This window comes from Labeo rohita, chromosome 2 (genome assembly GCF_022985175.1).
Source record: "Labeo rohita strain BAU-BD-2019 chromosome 2, IGBB_LRoh.1.0, whole genome shotgun sequence".
Taxonomy (NCBI): domain Eukaryota; kingdom Metazoa; phylum Chordata; class Actinopteri; order Cypriniformes; family Cyprinidae; genus Labeo; species Labeo rohita.
Window position 1 is genome coordinate 19,102,867 of NC_066870.1, and position 26,973 is coordinate 19,129,839.

At 37.4% G+C, this 26,973-nt stretch overlaps 3 protein-coding genes across 4 annotated transcripts in view; 1 reads left to right on the forward strand and 2 right to left on the reverse strand.

Moving 5' to 3' along the window:
• Positions 1-3,652, reverse strand: part of tgs1 (trimethylguanosine synthase 1) — a 32,210-nt gene extending 28,558 nt beyond the window's left edge. The window contains exons 1-3 of one of the 2 annotated variants that reach the window (XM_051128535.1): positions 3,314-3,652; positions 2,874-2,938; positions 1,125-1,297 (exon numbers count right to left, since the gene is read on the reverse strand). In XM_051128535.1, the coding sequence (XP_050984492.1) occupies positions 1,125-1,297; positions 2,874-2,938; positions 3,314-3,423 (348 nt within the window). In that variant the 5' untranslated portion in view covers positions 3,424-3,652. Of the gene's footprint in view, positions 1-1,124; positions 1,301-2,873; positions 2,939-3,313 lie in introns of both variants that reach the window. The other variant, XM_051128529.1, reaches the window with a different exon arrangement.
• A 130-nt stretch (positions 3,653-3,782) lies between these two features.
• Positions 3,783-12,943, forward strand: tmem68 (transmembrane protein 68). The gene is made up of 8 exons (XM_051128647.1): positions 3,783-3,866; positions 4,230-4,284; positions 6,255-6,652; positions 7,264-7,431; positions 8,139-8,332; positions 8,412-8,472; positions 8,575-8,714; positions 12,217-12,943. Exons 3-8 carry the CDS (start codon positions 6,325-6,327, stop codon positions 12,319-12,321), a joined length of 996 nt encoding a protein of 331 aa, XP_050984604.1. The 5' UTR covers positions 3,783-3,866; positions 4,230-4,284; positions 6,255-6,324; the 3' UTR covers positions 12,322-12,943.
• Positions 12,944-14,371: 1,428 nt separating this feature from the next.
• xkr4 (XK related 4) overlaps positions 14,372-26,973 on the reverse strand; it is a 69,411-nt gene continuing 56,809 nt past the window's right edge. The window contains exon 3 of the mRNA XM_051128572.1: positions 14,372-19,525. Coding sequence (XP_050984529.1) covers positions 18,573-19,525 — 953 coding nt within the window. The 3' untranslated portion in view covers positions 14,372-18,572. The remainder of the gene's footprint in view (positions 19,526-26,973) is intronic.

The window sequence follows — 26,973 nt, forward strand, 5'->3', positions numbered from 1 at the left end:
GTAGGACAATTTTGAAGTTGGAGGAGAAAATGCGACAGGAGTTTTTCAACATACCCTAAGTGTATTGACCCGGAATGCACAAAGTTCATGCGGAGCTAGACAATATGAGCATTTGAGGTTAAAAAGTATATAAATTGTACTGTATAAATTCTACTTTTTTTTTTTTTTTAAATAACCGATCATTTCGTTTAGCTGCATTTAAACTCAGGGGCACCATAGAAGTCCTCTATATGGAGAACATTCCTGAAATGTTTTCCTCAAAAAACTTTTTTTTTACGACTGAAGAAAGAAAGACATGAACATCTTGTATGACAAGGGGGTGAGTAAATTATCTGTAAATTTTTGTTCTTGAAGTGAACTTCTTTAAGGGCCAGATTTACTGAACAGGGCAAATTAACGATTGAGCGCATTGCCATAAAAGCGCCGATGGGAGGGGAAAATTCTGTGTTTGATTTACTGACAATGCACACATTAAAGAACACAGACGCAACATCTCATTTCCTTAATGACCAGCGCAATCTACCAAGAGCAGCACAAAATACCACCTGCTTTAAAACATGCTTTTTTGGGGCGTTAAATAATGGCACAAATACCAGTAATTTGACGAGCACAAACAGTAATCTCAAAAATTTTAGGTCTGAAAGGGAAACTTCTACAAATGCAAAGCTGTTAGTAAATCTGAAACAAGGACAATTAAATTGATCAAAAGTAAAACCATTTATAATGTTACAAAAGACATTTATAAATGTTTATATTTTAAATAAATGCTGTTATTTTGATCTTTCTAATTTACAAATAGAAAAATAGGACATAGGATAGGACATAGGATGTCCCAAATGTAATGTAATTTCAGATGTGTGCTCAATAGCACCCCCTATGCGGCTGATATGCAAGCTCAGAGTAGACACTAGTGTGGACGTCACAGCGTGGACATCACAGCAGACTACTACCTAGTAGTCCATGCACCATTAAGACTCCAAAGTGTGGAGGACTCAAAGGACTATGGACAAGAGCCTAAGACATTTGCATTACCATTGTAATTAGCAGTGCTGACATAAATAGACAGCAGTCTATTTATAATATATAATATAACAGCAAGATCATAATGCATCTAAGAGACATACAGCTTTCTTCTGTTTTGATGAGCTGGCAAACTCTACAGGAAGCCCCAAACTGGCCATAAGCATGGCCTCTTCATCAAGAACAGCCTCTTCTTCCTCGTCCTCATCATCATCATCTTCATCCACAGAACAGTTAAGGTCCTCCAATAGCTCTTCTCCATCATTAGCTTCAAAATCTACTGAAAAAATAAAAATAAAAACCAAAGTGTAATAATGTGTAGTTACTTGAGCATTATACGCCATTTTTCATGACCATAATCTGTTGGAGGTATTTAATTCAAGTAAAAATCTCAAAAAAAACATGAAGGATAAATGCGGTTCTCAACCTCTTTGACTCCAAGCACCCTCATTGTTCACAACAATATTCAATATCCCTATGAATTTTCCAAGTGTTTGTGATTTACTAGAAAAGGATTAAGAATTTTTACAAATACAATTTAACATTTTTATAATAAATTTCTACCCAATAATACGGAAGCCCCTTTCCGCCACTGAATAAAAAGTAAAAAATTATCACTGTGATTTTTTATCTCACAATTTTGACTATTTTCTCAGAATTGTGAGATATAAACTCACAGTTCTGATTAATAAACTGGCACTTCTGAGAAATAAACTCACAATTCAGATTTTTTTCCTCCCCCTCGCAGATGCAAGTTTGTATCACGCAATTCTGACTTTTTATCTCCCAACTGCAATTTTTTATCTCGCAAGTCTGACTTTTTTTCTCAGACAAGAGTTATAAAGTCTAATTTTGAGGAAGATAAAAATGAGTTTATATCTTGCAGTTCCTAATTTATAACTCACAACTGCATGTTTATATCTCACAACTGAGAAAAAAGTCAGAATTGCGAGATGTAAACTCACAATTGCGAGAAAAAGTCAGCATTGTGAGATGCTGATAAAACGTTTTATTTTGATAGTCCACTTTAGACATTCTACTAACTATAAGTAACTTTGCAACTACATATCAACTAATTCTCATTCATTTGCAACTACATGTCCACTAACTCTCAGAGCGGACTGTTAGGTTAGGTTTAGGGTTAGTAGAATAAGTTGACATATACTTGCAAAGTTTAGAAGAGTGACAGAAGATATTAAGCTAACAGTCTACTAATACACTAATGACTAGTTGACATGCAGTTGCAAAGTTACTTACTGTTAGTAGAATGTCTAAAGTGGACTATCAAAATAAAGTGTTACCACAGGCTTCCATACAATAAAATATTTTAAAAACTGGCAGCTAGAAATGTGTAGGTGGAGGAGGCATATGGAAATAAATGTCTCAGAGGTTGCTGGAAAACATGGATGTTTATAGCAGAAGGTTCGGTTTAACATTTGAGAATGTGGTGTAGCAATGTGTCTGTTCAAGCTCATTTTAACCCTGATTTGATCTAGCAATCAATGTATACTTGTGTCTAATGCGGATGTTGTATGGGTAGGTTAGTGGAGGAGGTTTGATATAATACCTGCAATCTCTAAAACAGAGTGTATAATTTTGTCTTTTTACGTTCTAGGTTATCCTTTTAAAATTACCTTAAATTTACCTTGTTTTCAGTTGTTGAGAGAGTGAATTATTGCACAAAATATCATTTACAAATAGATTTAGCTTATGTTAATGCTTGTTTTGTCTTATTTCAAATCATTTAAAGTCTCAATACCCCCTTGGAAGTTTATTGAAGCCACCTGGTTGAGAACCATGTAAACAAACATCATTTTCTTCATATGTAGTAAGATATTAACAGGAAACTGTACCTTGCAATTGACTACCAGTCTGTTTTAGTATGGCTTTCAAATCTGACCGATACAATTCTCGATCACTGCAGATTAAAACAAGAAAAACGTGTTAACCATTCACAATAGTAAACAGTCAACATCCCATGCATACCTAGTATTCAGTATTACACAGTGAGCGCTTTAGCTCACTATTTATCTTTACTACTTTAGACCTATGTGATCACAAGTAATGAAAGTCAATCCAATCTAAGATAGTTTGGTTATTCTGACTACCAGTTGCCTCTTTTTGGGACTTTTCTGTGCTCAGGCCAGTTAGGTAATTTTTAACAGGTACTAACAATACAACAACGGTGCATTAAAAATGTAACTTTCTGAACAGAGTTAACTTAATAATAAAGTAGCATGCATATTCTATCAGTGTATTTCGCACCACAGTCTTGTGCAGCATGGATACATACTTGACGTAAGCTCTGGAGCACAAGCAGTGTATTGTCATCTCTCTCTCTTCACCCTGATAGAAGATGATATCAGCTAAAGGAACAATATTCCGCTCGCCGTAATCAATCATAATGACAGACTCATGGCGACACCTGTCAACAGAATCCTTTCTACAAACCTGTCTTGTTCTTACTCTTTTAACCGGACATTAAAAGTAAAGTGACCGCGAAAAATACAGCGACATATAAATAAACTGTTAAATTAAAACGAGGAATATTAAAAGTAACGTTACTACTACAGCATCTAATCAATACACACATTTAACTCTCGTTATGCGACTTTCCCCCCTCGTGTTTTAGAAATTCCCCGCCAAGTTAAAAGTCTCTCGGTACATTAACAATACTTACTTGGCATTTATGAGAGCTTAAGACTTTTATTATGATTTTTTCGGCCAGTCACGGACATTGACATGACCTGTTTCCTGTTTGTGTCACATGTAAAGAGAGCCGGTTCATTCAGGAAGGAAAACATTTATTGAGGGCAACCGTGTCTATTTCATCGAGGTATCATAATGTAAGAAGATTTGAGATAAGCTTGTTTTATACGCTTCTTTAAAAAAAAAAAAAAACATTTATATTTTTAGTTTTCCGAGTGATCAGATGTGTGATATTGAAGAAGTGTGTGACAGCTTTAAAAACGCAAAATTTGAAGCTGTTGTGAGGTTTGTTTGTCTATGATCGCTATGTACTGTTCAAGTGCAACGTAAGACAGAACGGTTTAATGCTGCGCCTTTCCCTGTCAGCTTTCGTGCATTTGACAGTGTTCATGTAAATGATGTTAACGTTTGTGTAGCAGTCTCACCTGTGACTGAGTGTGAATGAACGGAATGAGCAGGTATAACTCAACTGTCATTGACCTAAAATCATTTGATTTTAGGGCACCGCTGTGAGGTTGGTATGTTTGACCGAGCATCACATTTCCTTTGGAGAAGGTTTGTGTTTTTTCTTTGGTGCTTTTAAAAAATAACTTTAATGCAAATGGTTTTAAATAAATTGTCAAATGACTAGAATTCGATTTGTGAGTTAAAACCCAAGTGTGTCTTTGAACTTAATTTGCAAATATGATGATTGTTGTCATAGTCACCTGACTGTTATTGGTTGGACAAACAGTAAACTCCGCCCCAGTTTCACGCTATTGGCCGAGTGCTGTAAATTGTAAAATGAGATACAAAATTATTAGTTTAGTTTATAATTGTTGTTTATTGTTCACAAGCTTGTGGGTTGAAGGAACGAAACATAATTTACCTTAAATTGTCAACAAGCGCCCAATTATTATTTGTTATTTTTATACCAGGGCAGCTTTATGTTTTTCAATACATTGACTTTGCTGGAAATTCAAATCAAAAATGATTTCAGTAATACATAACCATGTGGTAAAGTCTGTTTTTTTGTAATATTGTAGCTTTAATACTTTAAATTATTATTATTATAAATTATGGATTGATAGAATTTTGATTATTTGACTTTTTTCAAACTTGATGGCTGCAAACTAAAATATAACTTTATTCATAATCAATTTATTTTGTCTTTATTATTATTATTAACATTAAATGTGATTAGTCTGTTCATTTCAATAAGTTTGAACCATTCATGTGTGTCTGTGTTACATTAGAACACACAACATTCTTCCAAGCTTCCTTCCTTCCTTCAAAAATTTCTTTTGACCTTCCCTCATTCCAAGCTTCCTTCTGAGCTTCCTTCCTTCCTTTCCTTCAAACTTCTATCCAAGCTTGCTTCCTTCTTTTCTTCTATCCAAGCTTGCTTCCTTCCTTCTAAAATTCATTCTGACCTGCCTTTATTCCAAGCTTCCTTCCGAGATTCCTTCCTTTCTTCCAAATTTCATTCTAAGCTTCCTTCCTTCCTACCAAGCTTGCTTCCTTCATTCCAAGCTTCTTTCCTTCCTTCCTTCCTACCAAGCTTGCTTCCTTGCTTCCTTCCGAGCTTCCTTCCTTCCTTCCTTCTGAGCTTTCTTCTTTCCTCCCTCCCTTCCTTTCTTCCTTTTGAGATCCCTTCCTTCCTCCCTCCCTTCCAAACTTCCGTCCAAGCTAGCTTTCTTTCTTCCTTCCTCCCTTCTGAGCTTCCTTCCTTTCTTTCTATCCAAGCTTGCTTGCTTCCTTCCTTCCTTCCTCCCTCCCCCTTCCAAACCTCCTTCCTTGCAAACTTCCTTCTAAACTTGCTTCCAAGCTAGCTTTCTTCCTTCCTTTCGAGCTTCCTTCCTTCCTCCCTCCCTTCCAAACTTCCTTCCTTGCAAACTTCCTTCTAAACTTCCTTCCAAGCTAGCTTTCTTCCTTTCTTCCTTCAGAGCTTCCTTTCATCCTTCCTCCCTTCTGAGTTTGCTTCCTTCCTTACGAGCTTCCTTCTGAACTTCCTTCTTTCCGTGCTCCCTTCCTTCCTTCTGAGCTTGCTTCTGAGCTTGCTTTCTATCCAAGCTTTCTTTCCTTACTTCCTCCCTTTATTCAAAACTTCCTTCCTTGCAAACTTCCTTCTAAAATTCCTTCAGAGCTAGCTTTCTTCCTTCTTTCGGAGCTTACTTCCTTCCTCCCTCCCTTCCAAGCTTCCTTTCTTTCTTTCTATCTATCCAAGCTTGCTTCTTTCCTTCCTTCCTCCCTCCCTTCCAAACCACCTTCCTTGCAAACTTCCTTCTAACTTTCTTCTGAGCTAGCTTTCTTCCTTCCTTCCTTCCTTCCTTCCAAGCTTGCTTGCTTCCTTCCTTCCTATCAAGCTTGCTTCCTTTCTTACGAGCATACCCCCCCCACCACCACCACCACCACCACCACCACATTGATTGACTCTGCGTATTAAACTGGGTTAGGAAAAGTGTTTAATGTTATAAAAACAACACACTTTAGCTTTAATGCCATCTTAATGTTTGCTATTGACAATTTGCTTCTTTCTTACCCAGGTCTGCCCTTTGGCAGATTGTTGCCTTGCACAGCCCATCTGCCACTGGGAGAGGCTAACAGTGAAGCAGCATGTCCAGTGGGAATGAGTCCTGTCTGTTTGAGAATGGATCCGTCAGCTTCCTCTCCTGCTTAGTTCATGTGTGGGAGGAGTGGGCAGGGCTCGGGCAGCTCGAGGACTACCTCAGTTTCTTGGAGTATCTACTCTGGGTTTTCACACCTCTAGCCATAGTCTTCATCCTGCCTTTTCTCATAGTTATCTTCCTCTATCTGTCCATACTCTTCCTCCACGTGTATAAACGCAAGAACCAGTTGAGGGAAGCTTATTCAAATAACTTGTGGGATGGTGCGAGAAAGACTCTGGCAACCCTGTGGGATGGGCATGGAGCTATTTGGCACGGTATGTAATGTGTTTGAGTTCTTTTTTTTTTTTTTTTTTTTTTTAAATCTGCATTTATTGAGACCTGGATTGTTATCTTGTTTAAATTAAACTTCTTTGGTCTGGGATGTTTCATTATTGCTCAGACACTTTGCATCCACTGTGCTGTTAATTTGATCTTTAAGTGATAGACAGGAATAGTAAAATTGTAATTAAAAAGTAATTTCTAAAGACGTGATATAAGATTTGACATATTCCGCAGGTGTATTAGGTTATGGATGTTTTTTTTTTTTTTTGCCTGCCTTAAACCATGTTATCCTTTGACAGCACAATAAATGATGGTTTTATGTTCTTAGCATTAAATTGCAATTTTAAAATGCGTAACCTGTTTTTATCAAACAGAGCATCTAAATGGCTCTTTCGTCTGAATCATTGCACCAATCTAATCTGATTCATTTCACAAAGTGCATGATATTTCTAAAGGTTACTTTACTGTCATTTTTGGACCATAGTTTTAGTTTTCAATGTCAAATATTAATTTCCATGTTATTTCATGAAAAGTCTTGCAGTGTTTCATACTTCACAAAAATGTTGAATCATTTTCCTCTGATTAATTATGTATTTTGGGACAGGTTATGAAATCCATGGTTTAGAAAAGATTCCAGATGAAGGACCTGCACTCATAGTCTACTATCATGGAGCTATTCCTATAGACTACTATTATTTCTTGGCAAGTGTTATCATTCAGAAGGGAAGAACTTGTCATTCAGTGGCTGATCATTTTCTGTTCAAGGTCCCAGGTAAAAACAAATTTCATACTTGTGAATTAAGTGATCAATCAGCCTCATTTTGCCCATGACAGAGTCATTACTCAGTACCTAATTTCATAGTGATTCACTGAATTTTGGGACAAAACATCTGTACATATCGTCCTACATCTTTATCTGCCATTAGTGTTTAAAATAGCAACAATTTCACTTTGTTCTTAAAGGAATAGTTCACCCAAAATGAAAATTCTGTCATTAATTACTCACCCTCATGTTGTTCCAAACCTGTAAGACCTTCATTCAGCTTCGGAAGATAAATTAAGATATTTTTGTTGAGATACGAGAGCTTTCTGACACTGCATAGACTCCCACATTTCAGCCCAGAAAAGTAGTAAGGACATCGTTAAAATAGTCCATGTGACATCAGTGGTTTAACGGTAATGTTATGAAGCTACGTTTTTACAGGTTTTTAAACAACATGAGGGTGGGTAATGAAAGAATTTTCTTTTTTTTGGGTGAACGATCCCTTTAACACAAATTATTTAATTATAACCTATAGAAAAACTTAAATATATATTCCAGAAACACTGACTGATGTCTGTCAGGGCATTGTCTACATTCTGAAATCCTTTCTATATTTAACCTTCAGTGAATTCAACAAGGCCACACACACAATCTATACATTTTTCAGTTGAATTTAATTAATCGTGCTCATATTATCTGTATAACAACCACGACAGGGTTTAAGCTCCTTTTGGAGGTGTTCAGTGTGATCCACGGGCCGCAGGAGGAGTGTGTGAAGGCCCTGCGGAACGGTCACCTCCTGGGTATCTCTCCTGGAGGAGTACGGGAGGCCCTGTTCAGCGACGAGACGTACCCTCTGCTCTGGGGCAAACGCAAAGGATTTGCACAAGTGGCCATTGACTCTAAAGTGGTAAGTGACTGTCCTTCTTATTCTGCTTCTTTTATACAAACCGGTTTTATTGTAATAAGAGTCTGTTTTGTCCCTATAGCCAGTAATACCCATGTTTACTCAAAACCTGAGGGAAGGATTTCGCTCTCTCGGAACATTAAGTGAGTCACAGACAAAATATTGAACTTGCACATAGTTATAAATAATAATGTACATATATTATGAAAGTCTATTATCTTTAATTCCTCTTCAAAATTCTTCAGGATTTTACCGCTGGGTGTATGAGAGATTTCGACTACCGATAGCACCCATTTATGGAGGATTTCCAGTCAAATTTCGCACCTACCTGGGTGACCCTATTCCGTACGACCCTAAACTCAATGCAGCTGAGTTGGCTGAAAAGGTAGGACTCCACAAGTTTTTTGTTTTTATAAACTGTAGTCCTGTAAAGGTCTGACTTTTTGTTCATTTGCTGAGCTGGTGTTTTGCAAAAAAAAAAAAAAAAAGCTACAAGAGGTTCTAACCTCTACACCGTCCCGACAAGTCCTGAACTACTGTTGACTACGCAACATACTCTGGCGCCATTTGTTTACATTGTCCCCTAAGGGAATGTTCCATCCGCGACTGGTGATCACCATTCATCACGTATGCAGGTGTACACAGTCTGCAAAGCGAGAGAATGCTTGTATAATAAAGGACACGCCAAATTGGTATCTGTGAATGAACAAAGTCTGGTGTACAAGGTTTTTGAGTAGAATTCATTTCATAAGAACAGTAGCCACATCTGTTCCCATTCTCCCATCAGAGAATGATTTTATATTCAACATTTCAACCTTTGTATGTGTATGTTTTTTCCCCTGCCCTTCAGGAGTTTTTGTTGAATTGTCAGCAGTCATTACTTCAGTGTCACATGAACCTTCAAAATCATTTTAATATGCTAATTTGGTGCATTTATTATCATTCCCAATGTTGAAAACGGTTGTGCCGTTTAATATTTTTTTTGGTAAATGTTTTTTTTTTTTTTTTTTTTTTTTTTTTCTTTAATGAAAAAAGTAAACATTTATTTATAATGGAAATCTTTTAACCTTATACATGTCTTTAGTGTCACTTTTGCCAAGGAAATTCATCCTTGCTGAAATCAAGTATTAATTACTTGAAAACCCTAGTAAAAATGTAATAGATTTAATTAAGTAATAGATTTATCGCATTTATTTTGTACTAAGTATAGTTCAAGTTTATTAACATATTTACTGACCTATCACTCGAGACTTACTGATATAAAAATTGTAATTAAACTTTATTTGGAGTACTACTTCTGCACAATGCACATTTCTTAATATTAAGTCTAAAATATGTTTTAATGTCACTATTGATGAGGATTGTATGATTTTTTTTTAAGTAACATTGGTTTTTAAATGCAGAATATTTAAAGTGTACCTTAAGTTATACTTGCAATAGTTCCACTTTAGCACAATCAAATATATTTAAGTATATTTTTAGTTGGACTGCAGCACTACCTCCGCACAATTAAAGTGCATTAAGTACAAAATTAGTTGTTCCAATTTAGCAGGCTTTAAATATACCAGTTTAGTATATTAAAAGTACAATTGCAGGGTTTTTTTTTATTATGTAATGTGTACAATTATTTGTCATATACTTAGCATGAAATAAATGTATTTAAATGCATTTTAGTATATTTATTTTTCACTACGGAAAACAAAACAAAACACATAATGACCCCAGTTCATTTTCCCCCCTTTTTTCCATCACATTTGTCAACCCATTTTTATATACAGTATATATCTTTTTTTCAAGTCGTGAAAACACTATTGTGGAGTTTTTCTATTGCTGTTTGAGCAAATGGGAAAGTAAAAAACATATTTGTGTACTCTCCCATTCACTGCTGTTGAAGTTAACCCAACTATGACAACTTCCCCTGGTGAGAAACCCAGAAATGTGAAAAAGGTTCTTTGGCACCCTTTTAAATATGAGCAAAGGTGGCTGTGAAAATAAATCTGCTTTGTTTATCATTTTGATCTTTCATTCAAAAAATTCACAAAATTCTAACCTTTCATTGAAGAAAAACAATAGAAAGTGCGGGGAAAATCTCATTATAAGATAAATGTTTCTCTCTAGTTCATGTTGTCCAAAATTATTGGCACCCAATTATTGCAATGTCCTTTTCCCAAGATAACAGCTCTGAGTTTTCTCCTATAATGTCTGATGTTTGGAGAACACCTGATAAGAGATCAGAGACCATTCCTTCACACAGAATCTCTCTAGATCACTGGTCTCAAACTTAATTCCTGGAGGGCTCAGCTCTGCAGAGTTTAGCTCCAACCAACTCCAACTCACAACTGATTAATAATTTCTAGTAATCCTGAAGACCTTGATTAGTTGGATCAGGTGTGTTTGATTAGGGTTGAAGCAAAACTGTGCAGAGCTGTGGCCCTCCAAGAATTGAGTTTGAGGCCACTGTTCTATAGGTTTCAGGTCAGGGAACTGGAACCATGGCAGAAGCTTCACTTTGTGCTCAGTGACACATTTTTGTGTTGATTTAGATCACTGCCCTGATGGAAGATCCAACCATGATCCATTATAAGATCATTATAAGAGGGATTCAGGTTTAGATTTTATATCTGTTGATATTTAATAGAATCCATGATGTCATTTATCTGAACAAGATGTTCAGGACCTCCAAACAGGCCCACAGCATTAAAGATCCAGCAGCATATTTAACTGTGGGCATGGGGTACTTTTTTCCCTGTTGCACGAAACCCATCTGGTGGGCGTGCTGCTCTTTTTTTTTTTTTTTTTTTTTTTTTTTTTTTTTTCATTTGACAATAGATGCCAGTCCCGTTTGAGGTTCCAGGCGTGTCTGACAACTGAATATGTTAGAGTTCATTTTTGGATGAGCAAGAGGGATTTTTCTTGAAACCCTCCTGAACAACATGTGGTGATGTAGGGGGTGTTTGATTTATTTTTTGGCTTTCTGACACCAAAACTCAACTCATCTCTGCAATTCTCCAGCTGTGATTCATGGACAGTCTTTGGCCACTTAAACCCTCCTCAGTGTCCTCCTTCCAGGCAGATTTGTAACATCTTTAGTCGATTGGAACTTCTTAATTATTGCCTTGGTGGAAATGTGGATTTTCAACTCTTAAGCTCTTTTCTTACAGCCATTTTCTATTTTATGAAGCTCAACAATCTTGTTCTGTACATCAGAACTATAGTCTTTGGTTTTACTCCTTGTGATGGATGATTAAGGGAATTTGGCCTTTGTGTTCCTCATATTTATTATCCTGTGGAACAGGACTTCACGGCTGGTCAATTTCATGCTCCTAGTCACCATGGTGTGCTAAAAACAAATGTAAAAATGAATGGGAATATACTTCAGAGATATTGTACTCGTAAGAATTTCTAGGGGTACCAATAATTGTGGCCAACATGCATTGGGGAAAAATGTTTATTTCATAATGTGAGTTTCCCTCACTTTCAATTGTTTTACTTCAATGAAATGTTAGAATTTTGTGATTTTTTTTTTTTTTTTTTTTTTTTTTTTTTTTATTATTATTATTATTATTTTAAATAAAAGATCAAAAAGATAAACAATGCAGATTTATTTTCAAAGCCATTTTTGCTCATATTTACCAAGGGTGCCAATATTAGTGGAGGGCAATGTATATATCTCAATTGTAGCTAGAGTTAAAGCCGTTGCTAAAAATCACAAATCCCAGGATGTTTTTATTATTACTATTTTTAATAAACGTGAGGCCCATGTGCAGAACACAGTGTCAGCAAATACAACTACCGCACTGTAAGTGAAGATGTCACATGTTTAATTCATGAGTCAGGATTTGTCCTCACATTTAGTGTACTTTCTTCAATCGTACCCATCTGTTCAGGTGCAACAGGCAGTTCAAGCACTTATCGACAAACACCAGAAGATACCTGGAAACATCCTCCGAGCTCTTCTAGAGCGATTCCAAAGGGAACGCAAAGAAGATTAGCAGCACACTTGCCTTCTCTCAGACTGAAGAAATAAATATGCTTCAAGGATAATTCAACTGAATACTGGAGATTTTATAATACTGTTACATCATAAGATTAGCAACTACGTTACTGACACTTTAGTGGACGTATCAGCATATATCGGAATGTTGCATATCAAATAATGGTGTGTGTCTTCGTAATATCTGGTTACGTGTAGTCTTCTGCATGTCGAAGAGTGTGTGTTTTTATGCGTTTTTATTTTTTGGTTTAAATCTACAACTTATTTGCACACTTTGATTTCATTCAAAGGACCACTGCCAAAAGAGTTTCCACAAAGCCTTTGGTTAGTTTCTCTCTCTTTTTTTAATGTTCTTTTAAAATAGCATTCTGTCCCAGAAATCGATAATATTTATCTGTCTGAAGGAAAATTGTGCATACTGTGATTTTTGGCATTTTGTAAGCGCACTTAATAATAATAATAATAATAATGGGAGATACATGCTTGAACATTTGTTGTTTGATGTTGAATACTTATTGTTTTAGACTAATATCTCTGTATTAATTCTCAGAGGCAAACTGCTATTTAAGCATCAGTTGATACTGGTTTGTCCCACTCTCAGAACTTATTACATTCTGATTTATATATATAAAAAAAAAAAAAAAAACACAACTGCAATGATTTTATTAACGTGACAGTGCATACAGGTCTTTCAGAATGCAATAAGAATTTGTAACATTCCTGAAATTTATGGATTTACTAGTTCATTACCTAAAGGCTGTTGAATCTAATACGTTGTCAAATTTGATCAGTGTGGACATAATGGCTGTAAATGTGTGATTTTATAAGAGATTTTATTATTCACAATAAAACTGAATATTCCCATGGATTCAGTGTTTGTAAAACAGTTTTAATGCACTCTTGTGCTCCGTAAACCACTCTCCCATAATCCTTTGGGAGACAGTCTGTGTGTGACAAAGATCAAGTGTCAGCATGAGCGCAGTCTTCGTCACTCTGTGATCTCTGTGCACATTCGGTGTGTTTGCTGTATGATATGCAAATGCACTAGTGTTGCTATTTATAAATCTGTTTGGTATTAACTTACAGCATCTGTGCATCAATTGTAACCCCCCTCCCTCCTCCCCCCAAAAACTTGGAAAAAAATAATAAAAATATTTTTTGGAAGAAAATCTTTATTATTCATGATCTCTCGTTGCATTGTACATGTGCTCCTAATTTTCTTTCAGCCTTTCCAGGAGTCTCTTCTAATTAAGGAGTAAAACCTTAAATCATACGAGGTGTGAGAATACATATTCAGACAAACTAATCACCAAGCCTTGCATTTGTGATGAACTGGTTCTTTGCTCATCACCAATGCTTTTTTTTTCCAACTTTGAAATTTAAAAGTGTTTTCACAATGCGCCATCATTCGGCCATATTGAATATAAATAATGCAACTGAATGCAAAGGAAATTCACATATTTTGCTGATTATTGCTGCTGAAAAAGGTCAATTATTATCATGTTTTGGGCTGTGCTAATCAGTCAGACCCGGGAAAAACATTTGGAGTACTATACACTGCCAAAAGTTATAGCGAATCAAGAAGAAGAGTGCAAAAAACTGAGGAACAAAAGGTGTTTGTGGCCAAACTGAACCAGGATTTCCAGGGCAACAATCTTGACAACATTCGTGTTTGTTCTTAGCATTTCCAGTCAGGTTGGTGAAATTTTAGACTAATACTGCTTGTACATATCTTTACCACCTGTTAACTTTGGTTTGTCAAAATATTGAACCCTTTCCTGCTTACTAAGTCCTATACGATTCAGCAGCTTCCACATGTTTTTCCCATGGTTTAGACAGCATAAATTAGCAGAACAACGTATTCAGTAGTACATTAACCGAGCAATCCAAGTTGTTGTTTACATCCGAGTACAGCCGATATTGCCGCGCATCCGGGTAAGTGACCAAATCATAAGCGGGAACCCACTAGTTGCTGACATACTAAAAATTCAAATGGACCTTATTCACACATTAACTGCGAATCGAAAGAAGATTGCAAGTAAGCCTAATAAAATGACCACAGTGTACTTTATTAAATGAATTTGGTACTTTGTGTTGCATTAGAATCAAATAAAAATTTACAAAAATCCAATATGTACAAAAATGTAACGTTCTTTTTGTTTTTACTCTTCAATTTACAATAAAATCAGATAACAGATTTGATGCATTTTACGCACTTCAGACTTTCATCACACGATACAACTTACTTAAGAGACCAATAATAAACAGTTTTTGTTTTTTGCTTTTTTTATGTCATTTAATACATCACATACACCACACTAGATTTTATCTGTATTATGTCATATGTAACTGCCGATCTCTAGTCAATAGACACCCTTCACGACCAGGACTCAGAGAGGAATGTTCTTTTACACATGTACATTTGCATACATTTATTTACAGTTAAATAGCCTTTTGCAAGTCACTATGGAACTTCCGTTGGAACTGAAATACCAGTAAAGTCTGTACATCATTTCTGAACGCTGAACCGAGTTCATTCAATTACTGTGCTTGTACTAATATCGTGCTTTATAAATAACCACCGATTATCATTTATCTAAATGTAAATTTCTTTCCCCCCCATCTATGGCATTCTAGTTTATCTAAGTAACGTTATCTAAGTCTACAGGTGAGGGAGTATCATCAATTTGTTTGTTCGACAAGCTTCTCCGATGAATAATCAAATAAAATAAATAAAACAAGTGCCACGGTTCATTTCAGCTCTCCGAGTCAGTCGGTTTTTGCTAAATGCTCACAATCTTGTAACAGTACGGCCCGTGACCTCTATGGGTCGTCATTTTGATTGTTTGTCTGCATATGCAATTTCCTTTCAGTCTGCTTTCTTTTTTTATCTGCTTGCAGTATAAGCACAGTAAGTACGCTAATCAATAATGCAACGTCGTCATACTAGCATGACAGCAACCGGAGCATCGTGTGCATGACTAAAACCAAGCCAAAAGAAACAAACAGAAAATGTCACTTACGAATAATGAATCCACAAAAAGGCGAGCGTCGTTTAAGGCAAATCAAACAGAATCAGCTTGCATGAATTGAATGTTTTCCTGCTGTGAATAGTTGTAAAATAAGTCCTGCTTTTGAACTCGGCTTTACTGATGTACCGGTAATAAACAGAGCAGCCTTCAACTCCTCCGCTCGTCCACCGGGACTCCGTCGCAATAAATTCTTTCACATCAGCCACATCAACAACTAGAGCTGGAGAGTGGTCTGTTTAAAATACCGCTTTGAGGTAGGTTACAGGTATGAATTAAGTTTTTCCAGAGCGAAGAAATGACTATGATATCTCCAGGTTTATTGAGGAAACCCAGATAGAAAAATAGAACTAGACCATACATAGTTTAGCTGTAACGTTATGACTAGCTTAAATGCTTTCACTCTTGTTCTTCCACCACGTAAACTGCGTGACTAGCTCTTAGCTTTCTTGATATAGTTGCTAGCTAAATTCCAAACCCCTGCCAGATTATTACAGTGAAAATTAAAATTCACTCTCTAAGCGTTTTCTTTTTTCATCGAAATGTCACTCTTTAACTGATCTGACTGAACTTCTCGTGACGCATGCAAGACTTGTCTAATCATTTTGACTAATAGTATTATCATTATCATCAATAATCTGGCATGTGTTGGGAATATTCCATTAAAACAGGCTTTTCGGCATCTCCAAACATCTACACACCTTTTGTGTAAAGACCTTGATTCATTCTGCATGTGCTGAACGCATCGCATTGCATTGAGTGTTTTAAATTCATGTCATATTTCAAATTACTGAGACTTTGCACCATATAAAGAAGAATGTCAGTAAAACCCACTGACACAGCAAGTGTTGCCATTTGGATGCTCCTCCTAATCAAATGAACCAAAACGCAGTGTGCTTGGGGTATCACTGAAACAAAAATATCATGGTATTATGGGAATGCTAACAAACGTAGGATGATTTTGAAAATGATGGATACGTAATATCGCAGTGTGTGCGATACATCACTGGCCTTTCTTCAAAAATGGTCTTGCGTAGGTGGCGCAGCAATTTAAATATGAAAATTGCCTAATTAGTGTGCTAACACAAGTTTTTGTGCTCTGACTACAGGGGACTCTTTTAGAAGGCTGTTTGGAGAATTTTGCCAAGAGACAAAGTATCATCATCATCCATCACACAGAGAAATGAAAGTATAAGACACGTCGGGGGGGAAAAAATGCTGACGAGATAGGAAAGTAGCAAAATAGCTAAAATATACAGGTCTACGTTTCACTGTGGTACTGGTTATAGATTCATACGATCTCTTCTAAATCATGTTTTTTTTTTTCTGTTCTATTTTCTTTTTTTATTTGCAACACAATTAGGATCTTCATCTACGCTTTCAGGTCATTTGCCACTGATGGTATGGCATTACAACACCTCAGGAGTGTTTCAAAGCTACAATAAAACCCAAATTGCAGTTCAGATATGACCAACTGAAGCAAAACGAATCTGTCCTATATCAGTCGTCTTCTCCACACAGTTAAATGGCATTAAGCAAAATAATGTGCACCTTAAAATCAACAATTTTGTAAGACACGTGTTTAAAATCCATCAAAAACAAAAGAAAATGGAGTATAAAAAAAAGTTACACACAAAACATTTTCCCCACGCTTTTCGCAAACTATCCACAACAGGCACAACTAGTTTCTGTCGCAGTTAGATTTCACCTTGTCTCTCAACGCAAGTACCGAAGAAATCCTTCATTGTGCCGAGACTCCTTTCTTTGACAAGTTTTGTGCTCGTTTTCTATTTCTTTTTTATTTTCCCACCCTCACCTCCACGTTTCCATAAATGCCTTCGGATATCGACATAAAGACACAAAGAAGCACTTGCAACTGAACGGAAAGTTTAAAACTCCAACACTTTCATATATAAAGGATGCTTTTGGCTAATTTAAAGATACAGTGCTCTTTTAGGCAAATGTGATCTGTAGAACCGTAGAGCTGGGAGCGTCATTCGGAGCACTACTTATCCCTGACACATTGATTTGTAGACCATGAGTTGGCAATTGAAGAGCCCCATTGAGAAAGTCTTGATTGCACTGCAGAGTTTGGAATAGTAGCCTTTGCCAGCTTTCCGGATGTGTTGAGATGCTGAAAAGTGACCCCGTTTATTGTCCATAAGTGCGCCTTTGACTCATTTTACAACACGCGAAACACACACACCAAAACCTGACCAGCCTAGAAGAACACTGTATCTTTAACCTCGAAGATGAAGCGCATCCAGGTTCTGTCGAGTACAGTTTGGCGGACACTGTGTGAACTGTGATGGTCTTTGCCCCCCACTTTGCTGTGAACCAAACGGATCCTTGTCAGCCCACAGCGGTGAGGCATATGAGGCCGGATCGCCAAAGGGAGCTGCCAGGAAGTGTTTTCTTGGCCTGTTGTCTTCTCGCGAAGAAGAAAACGAGAGTGTTCTCCCTGTTTTGTCATCCCAAGTGGCTTGGACTCTTGTGGTGATCGCATACTTTCTTGTCTTTGTACAGGATTCAAGTAGATGGTTGAAATGCTGCCCTGTTTATATTTACAGTTTGTGGTCGAGCCACAGTTCAGCGTGAAGTCAGTGTGAGTGTAGCGTTTGGCACTGGTACAGAACTGCTGATGAAACACTACTAATAGGTTACAGCACCCTAAACAAGAACGTCTCGAGTCTAATCAGCAATTTTTTTTATTCGTGTACCATCGACGTGATACTTAGACCACTGTTTCTCCAGTGCGGTGGGTAGTCGGTTGGTTTAAATGCTGTTGTGTGCACCGGATGCTTGAATTCAAAGGGAAAAGTTTTGTATTTGCTCCAGGAGACAACATATTAAGTGTTCTGGATGTCCTCTCGCAAGAGATGTTGTCTCGAGGACAGTCAACTCTGGAAATGAAGGTCTGTACAACACTGAGGTGGACTGAGGGGTTTGTGATCTATATCAGCCAGTGCAATGACTTTTAGAAACCCAGATATTCCCTGACAAGACAGAAGTAATAAAAAATAAAAAGCAACAAGAGAACGGCTTAAAAAAGATTGATTATTTCATTCGTCCACAAATATGTTGTGCCTATATTTGCTTGTCCATGACAATCAACATCATGGCTAGATGCTATTTATGCAAGGAACGTTATTGCCACAGTCCTGCTGTTTATTCAAGTGGACAGAAATGTGTTAATGTTTGTGTGTTTCCACAGCGCAGGCTACAAGGTGGTCTCGTACTCCAGACGTTCTTGAACCAATGTGTCGTCTTTGTATTGGAGGCGTGGTGGGGTCGGAGACGAGTCGATGGCCAGGATGGCTTTACGTATACTCCTGTCCAGTACGTGCCTCTCCCAGGCAGGGTAGCGGTTCCTGCACAAGTCTATTTTGATGACCGTCTCTTCCAGGCGCGGGGCACGGGAGGAAGGAGTAGATGGTGCGGTGGGCCGCACCTGAAAGACGGGCACGCAACCGTCCCGCTCGCTGTACTTGGCCTCGCGGTCAGCGTCCCTGGCTAGTGTACCTCCGCGGTTGGAGCGCAGAGAGTTGGTGGCGCCCTCGGGGGGAAGGGTGAAGGTAGCGGTAGGGTCCTCGAGCTGAACCAGGCTGGCCGAGCGGCCAAACCGTGGCCCGTTGGGATGGAAGAAAGCGTAGTACATGAGCATAAAGACGATGCCGGTGAAGAAGCTAGAGAAGATGACGCACAGGGCAGGCACGGCGAAGGCGTCCGTGCTGGGCGGCGATCGGTACAGGTACCACAACGCACTCAGGGCCGTGTTCTCCAGTAGGATCATGAAGTAATAGATGAAGAGACGGCAGCGGGTTCGTCCCTCCTTCACGTTGAACCAGCTGAAGATGTAGATGATTCCCACCACCATGTCAAAGACGATCTCCTCCCACTTGGTGATGCAGAATTCGGTTTCGCAGTGTACGATCCAGAAGGTCATGATGCACCAGTGCAGCACGATGAAGATGCCGAAGTAGAGCTGAAACACAGAGGCGAAGAGAGCGAAGGTCACTACGCGAGCAGCGATGGTGAAGAAGTGCCAGCAGAACTGGATGATGACGGCAAGGTAGCTGATGGGTTTCTTGTCGTCGCGGGAATCGCGCAAGGCTTTCTGGTAGGAGGCCAGAGCCCAGGCCAGTGACACCAGGGAAGCAGCCGCTGTCATCCCTGAAATGAAAGGAAAGAATTGTCAGTTATGGCTGAATGTCACAATCCTAAGTATCCCTGTCAATCAACCCAAGAAATATGAGCACAGAGAACTACACACAGTGTTTATGTGCAGCATGTAAAGAAAATGTGAAATTATTTAGTGTGTTCTTCAAGTGACACGTGCCAGCTCCTATAATTCAAGGTATGAAAGTGAAAAATATCCCTGTATGGGTTTTTGTTTTTTATAGTTATAAGATATGACAAAGTTAATTAATATCTAGTCTCAGCCTCTAACATCACAATGCACATGGTATAGAAAATTGGAACCACTTCAGGAGTTTCAAAGTCATCATCGGATTGTTTAAATTCTACAGGATTTCTGGGAGACGTGTTTGTTGTGTTTTTAACATTCCACCCAGAAAGAAAGATGCCGTGAAGCCAAACCCCCTCACAGAAGAAGAAAGAAGAAATTCCTGAATATTAGCTCTGAGTAGCTTTTTTTTTTTTCTGTTTCACAAACGAAAATAGTTCCAAACAATGCCAGAGTAGAATGTTTGTGCTTCTCAGATCAAAACTGCAGTGCTTTGTCCTGAATGAATGTTTTTGAACAAATCGTTTGAAGAAATGATTCAATGAATCACACATTAATCACTCATCAAGATGGACTTGCTGCCAAATACTGGAGGATTTAGTGTCATATTTATTTATCCATGACAGGCCTAAACCAGCCAAGGTGCCAGCATAAAAATAACTAAGCAAAATAATGTCCAATTATCATTATGAAAAAAAAAAAAAATATATATATATATATATATTGTACTCTGGCCAAATGTGCCAAATTTTACGTTCTCAAATGACGAAAACCCATTCTAAAAAATTATGTACAGTTGAGGTCAGAATCTGCAAAATGTTAATTATTTTACCAAAATAAAACGGATCATACAAAAATGCATGTTATTTTTTTATTTAGTACTGACCTGAATAAGATATTTCAAATAAAAGATATTTACATGTAGTCCAAAAGAGAAAAAAATAATAGTTGAATTTATTAAAAATGACCCTGTTTAAAAGTTTACATACACTTGATTCTTAATGTTGTTACCTAAATGATCCACAGCTGTGTTTTCGTTGTTGTTGCTGTTGTTGTTTAGTGATAGTTGTTCATGAGTCTGCCCATTGTTCTTCAGAAAAATCTTTCAGGTCCCAAAAATTCTTTGGTTTTTCAGCATTTTTGTGTATTTTCCAACAATGACTGTATGATTTTGAGATCCATCTTTTCACACTGAGGACAACTGAGGGACTCAAAACAATGCATTACGTGCCAGGGGTGTAAACTTTTGAACAGAATGGAGATGTGTACATTTTTCTTTTTCTTCCTGAATATATATATATCTATATATTTTTTTTTTTTTTCATTTAGTACTGCCATTCAGAAGCCACAGAAGATAATTACATGTTTCCCAGAAGACAAAATAAGTTACATTTACCCTGATCTTCAAATTCAAAAAGTTTTCACCCCCCAGCACTTAATGCATCATGTTTCCTTCTGGAGAATCAGTGAGCATTTGAACCCTCTGTAACAGTTGCATTTGATTCCTTCAGTTGTCCTCAGTATGAAATGAAGGATCACAAAAGCATGTAGTCATTATTGGAAAGGGTTCAAATAAAACCGCTGAAAAACCACAGAAATTGTCCCGAACAGTTTAACTTGTATAACTTAATAAGTGTAAACTTCTGAATGGGATCATTTTTATAAATTCAACTATTATTTTCTCTTGTGGACTTCTTATTCAGGTCAGTACTAAATAAAAAATAAATAAAATTTTGCAGATTCTGCAAGGTGTATGTAAACTTTTGACCTCAGCTTTATACTGTACATATAATGTCATTTTCATCACAACCAACAATTTTTCAAATGTTAGTGTGTTATGTTTTTCAAATGTTAGTGTGTTAAATGTTTTTATGTTTTATTTTTCCTAGACAAATTACATTAACTAGTAAGTGCCCAAAAGAAAGTGTTCTGCAGTTCGTTTCATGTTAACCAGCTATAAATGTGGCTTGACATGTGAAGCACTTCTTGCACAGATACAATAAGATACTGGTTTTAGACGGAGAATAGGAAGTGCTCACCAAGGCATGCAAATGGATTTATCTCATTACTACATCTTTATGTATTCATGACTCTGGAGAATAAAGTCGGAAGTGGGCTAATGGAGTAGCTTGACCATGGAAGTGTCTGTCAATGGCTTGCGCTCCGGTGGATATCACGTGCAGCCCTCCTGTAATGATTTTGTTTGTGTTTTCATATCTAGACCCTCTGGTGAGTCACACCACACCGAGGTTTACAAATCTCTGTCCCTAATCAAAGCTGATAAACAGTGACTCAAGAGATATGGTTTACTTTGATGAGACTTGTGTTTTATTTTCTCTTCAGGGAAAACAGCCTCTGTGGAATTCTGCTTAACAGCACCTTTCCCCATTTATGACTCACTGGCCCATGAGTGAGATGTTATCCATCATGTTGTCCAAAAAACTCGCTTGTGCTTAATGGAGGAGGCTTTACAAGCCATCTGCATCAGATGGAGTACAGTAAAGCAGCCAGCAGTGACTACAGGTGCGTGAAGCCCATCTTTACCGCTGTGACACTCTGTTCTCGTGGAGTTGGCTGCCATGCGCTCAAGCTGCTGGAGTGATCAGTTTCTTGCAGGAGTGAGTGAGACACAATACAAAGATTACACACACTGTCCAGTCTATCCTCACTGAAAGAATTACTGCACAAAATGTGACATTCAAGTTTAAAGGATTAGTTCACTTCAGAATTAGGTTCTTCTTCCTTGTGCTGAAAAGAAATTAAGATTTTTAAGGAAAACATTCCAGGATTTTTCTCCATATAGTGGACTTCAATGGGGATCAGCAGGTTAAAGGTCCAAACTGCAGATTCAGTGCAGCTTCAAAGGGCTCTAAATGATCCCAGACGAGAAATAAGGGTCTTATCCTATCTAAGGGTCTTAATTTGGACCTTCAACTCATTGGCTCCCATTCAAGTCCACTATATGGAGAAAAATCCTGGAATGTTTTCCTCAAAAACCTTAATTTCTTTTTTCAAATGATGAAAGAAAGACATGAACATCTTGGATGAAATGGGGGTGAGTAAATTATCAGGAAATGTTCATTCTGGAGTGAACTAATCCTTTAAGGCTGATACGGAGATAAAAGATTAATACAGTAACACTGTCTAGACAAGTTCAGCAGTGCCAAAGATAGTTCACTCAAGAATGAAAATTCTATCATCATTTACTCACCCACAATATTAAAACTGACTTTCTTCTGTGGAACACAAAAGATGTTTTTAACATACAATGAAACGGTTGTATCCTATTGATGCATTTTGTTTTCTACAGAATAAATAGTCATACAGATTAGAATGATGAATGATGCAGAATTTACATTGAAACAGAACTATCAGTGTAACAGTGTTGTTTTTGTAAAATAATTTCCTTGAAAAATAAAAATGTACTATATTTACCTTTTAAATAAATGCCAGTTGTTTGGATATTCTGTTATATCATGCAAATATATTACATTATACAACAGTTCTTTCTGGTCCTCGAATCTGATTGGCTGAGAGGAGTGCAATATTCTAGTGATATCAGAACTCCAACTGTCTCATCGTTTGTATCACTCCACTTGCGGCACTTCTCACAGCGAGTGTCATGGTGGACGCCCAAATCCCTTATAATTTTATAAACAGAGTGCAATCACCCTAAAAAGTATTTGCATATTTAAACCATATGTAATATATGAGCAATATCACACGAGTAGCATGCGATATGGCTTTAAATCCGCATGCTGTGATTACTTGTTTATGGTTTATATAGTTTAAATATGCAAATACTTTTGCCTCTTTTAACAAAATTGTGAAGATCTTCAAAATACACTACGGTTCAAAAGTAAGATTTTTCTTTTTTGAATTTGCTTTTATTTAGCAAGAATGCATTTATAATGCTGCAAAAGATTTCTATATCAAATAAAAGCTGTTCTTTTAATAAAAGAAAGAATCCTGATAATAAGTCGCTGATAATAGAAGAAATGTTTCTTCTCACCAAATTAGCATAGAAGAATGATTTCTGAAGGATCATGACACTTAACACTGGAGTAATGGCTGAAATTCAGTATTAGAATCACAAGAATACATTTTACATTTTAAAATATATTGAAATAGAAAGCAGTTGTTTTAAATTGTAACAATATTTCACAATACTACAGTTTTTAGTGCATTTTTGATCAAATAAATTCAGCCTTAGTGAGAATAAGAGACTTTTTTCCAAAAACATAGGTCACACTTTATTTTAAGGTCCAGTTCTCGCTATTATCAATCCATTATCTACATCTTTTGCCTCAATAAACTCCTAATTGGCTGCTTATTAATAGTAAGGTAGTTGTTAAATTCAGGTATTGGGCAGGATTAGGGATGTAGAATATGGTCATGCAAAATATGTGCCTTATAAGTACTAATAAACTACCAATATGTTAATAATAGGCATGCTAATAAGTAACTAGCTAATAGTGAGAATTTTTCCCTATACTAAAGTGTTACCAAAACATAAAAAAATTTGCAATTCCTTCACACATAAAATCGATCTAATAATACAATTGGAAATAACACATGCAAGATTATGCAAGGAGAACCAAACATGTCAACATAAAATTTTGAAAAATACTTGTAAGCAGGTGAACCTACTAATTTTTTATTTCATGTTTCCCTATGATTAATTAAAACGTTTAGCAGTCATAAAATATTGTGTTGTCTTTCAACTGTAGTTCTAGACAGGCAGCATATGGCTCCCTCACATATTAAACCTGAAACGTCTCTTTCTCTTGTCAGAGCAAAGACTAATATATCTGACATTCACACTGCATTGAACTCTTCCTGCATACCAAGACAGACTTTGAATTCATTAGTTCCCTCATTAATTCTAAATGAAAACCAAGTGTAAATATTCTCTCGTCTTTACCTCTCAGGTTAACATTCATACCCAAATCATATCTAGACAATACACAGTTATAATGTCTTTTTATCACCCTTCCAGTTAATGTTGTAGTGCAAGCAGAGGAGAGCTTGAGATAACAGGACGCTTCAGTGCTAATCAGTTCCTTTCAAACGGCACCAGTAAAAACGCAGCATCTCACGTTCCTAAGATAACACCATCGCGGTCCACGGCCATGAATAATTGAATGAGTCCTCATGTGAAATGATGAATGTGCAAAGATGTGTTAATTTGTGTCCAAATAAAGGTGAGTATTATTTTCATTTCGCAGAGGCTGCAGGCTCACCGTTCGTGTGTGACAGACAGATTTGCTATTTCTCTGCCATCTGTATTCAGATGAGCAGTGCATTATGGACACTCTACACCGAACAAAGCAGACGATCAATGGTAAAGATATTCATTGATAGCATAAGATGGCACATTCGTAACAGAGAATGTGCACCTTGGGCATCTATTTTTATTAGCGATTAAAAGAACTTATCTGTGGACATGGCTGTGTGATGTCGACACTCCCAGAGCGAGTGGCAAGCAGTGGTCACATCCTCAGTGAAGATCTTTACAATAGGAGGACTGTGAGTGTGGATGGGTGGTCACATGGTGTTTGCATATAAATGTTTGTACACAACCTACAATGATAAAAATCCATTCACTCCTTTTTTTAATCCTCAAAAAACCTAAACAGTCTCATTTATCAAGCCGTTTTGATTTTCTGAGCAGTATGACGTCATACTACTCGAGCCCCGCCCACGACCGCTGACGGACTGTCCCGTATTAGCATATTTCCACCCTCAGCCAGTTGTACGCTGTTTGCCATTTTCTCCACGCTCGGGCAGACAATGATTATAAACAATGCAGGTGTTTTGTATTTGGATGTAAAAGTGAACATAACAGTCTTAATTTTCTCCTGACATCAGAACAATTGAGGATACAGTGGATTAGTTTTGTTTTTTAATGATAACAGGTCACCGAATACACAAACGGAAGAGGGGGTGGAGTGAGCAGTAGCTCATTATCATTTAAAGAGACATGCACCTAAACGGCTCGCTGTGAACAGAGCTGTTTTTGACCAGGTAAAAAGGTGTTTTACATGACCATTGAGGAATTTTAGCCAAAGTATTTTGTAAACATTTCATGAAGCCCCTAAAGAATCAAACCAACTTGTGGAAAATGGGCAACCCTTTAAAATGTCCCCTTTAAAATATACTTAAATTAGGGCTGGGCGATATGGCCAAAAAATGATCATGATCATTTTTTGTCATATCAGTCGATATCAATAATTATCACGATAAATGTCAAATTTTTATCAGATCAACTGTCAAATATTTAGCAGATTTTTGCTCCAATGTGAAAGTTGTAAATACCAGAAGGTTAATTGTGGCTTTTAACTATTCTTTATGGTCAGAACATGACAAACACTTCATGTTCACTTCATGTCATAAGACCGTTCTTCCTCGGCTGGGATCATTTAGAGCCTTTTGAAGCTGCATTTAAACTACATTTTGGAAGTTCAAACTCACAGCCACCATAGAAGTCCACTATATGGAGAAAAATCCTGAAATGTTTTCCTCAAAAAATTCCTTTACGACTATAGAAAGACAGACATGAACATCTTGGATGGAAAGGGGCTGAGTAAATTACTTGTAAATTTTTGTTCTGGAAGTGGACTTCTCCTATAACCAGAATATACAGAACGCCTGCATTATTTCTGTTTTCTTTACACACAAAATATTCTTGTAGCTTCATAAAATTAAGGCTGAACCACTGATGTCACATGGACTATTTTAACAATGTTCTTACCACCTTTCTGGGCCTTTAACATGGTAGATGTATTGCTGTCTATGCATGCTCTCATCAAAAACATCTTAATTCGTATTCTGAAGATAAACAAAGGTCTTACGGGTTTGTAACAACAAACTTACATGAGGGTGAGTAATTAATGAGAGAATTTTCATTTTTAGGTGAACTATCCCTTTAATGTGAATGGATTTGAAGGGCCTGTAGAAGTAGATGAAGAAGATACTGCAGTGATGCTGTGGTTTGCATAACCCTGCTGCTACTACACACCCTACAAACACACAACACTCACACTTGCACGCACACTGTCTGTGCCCTCCTCCCCTCTCCAAATTACTGCAGCCCTCATGAGCAGGAGCAGCAAGGAGCATTACGTCACTGCTGCCGCTCTCACAGCCTCGCACGCTGGACCGTGGCAGGTTCCCGTGGCGACCGTCTCCTCAGGATGCGCTGCACGTGCGCAAGATACGAAGGAGGGAGGGATACATGCACCCTCGCTGTCGTAGAGAGCACCGGAGCCAAGCCGCAGGCCAGATAGCCCACAGAATAAGAATTATAGCCTGGCCTCTGTCAGTTAATTACCCCACTTTGCAAAGTAGTCATTACACCCCCTCAGCTCTCTCC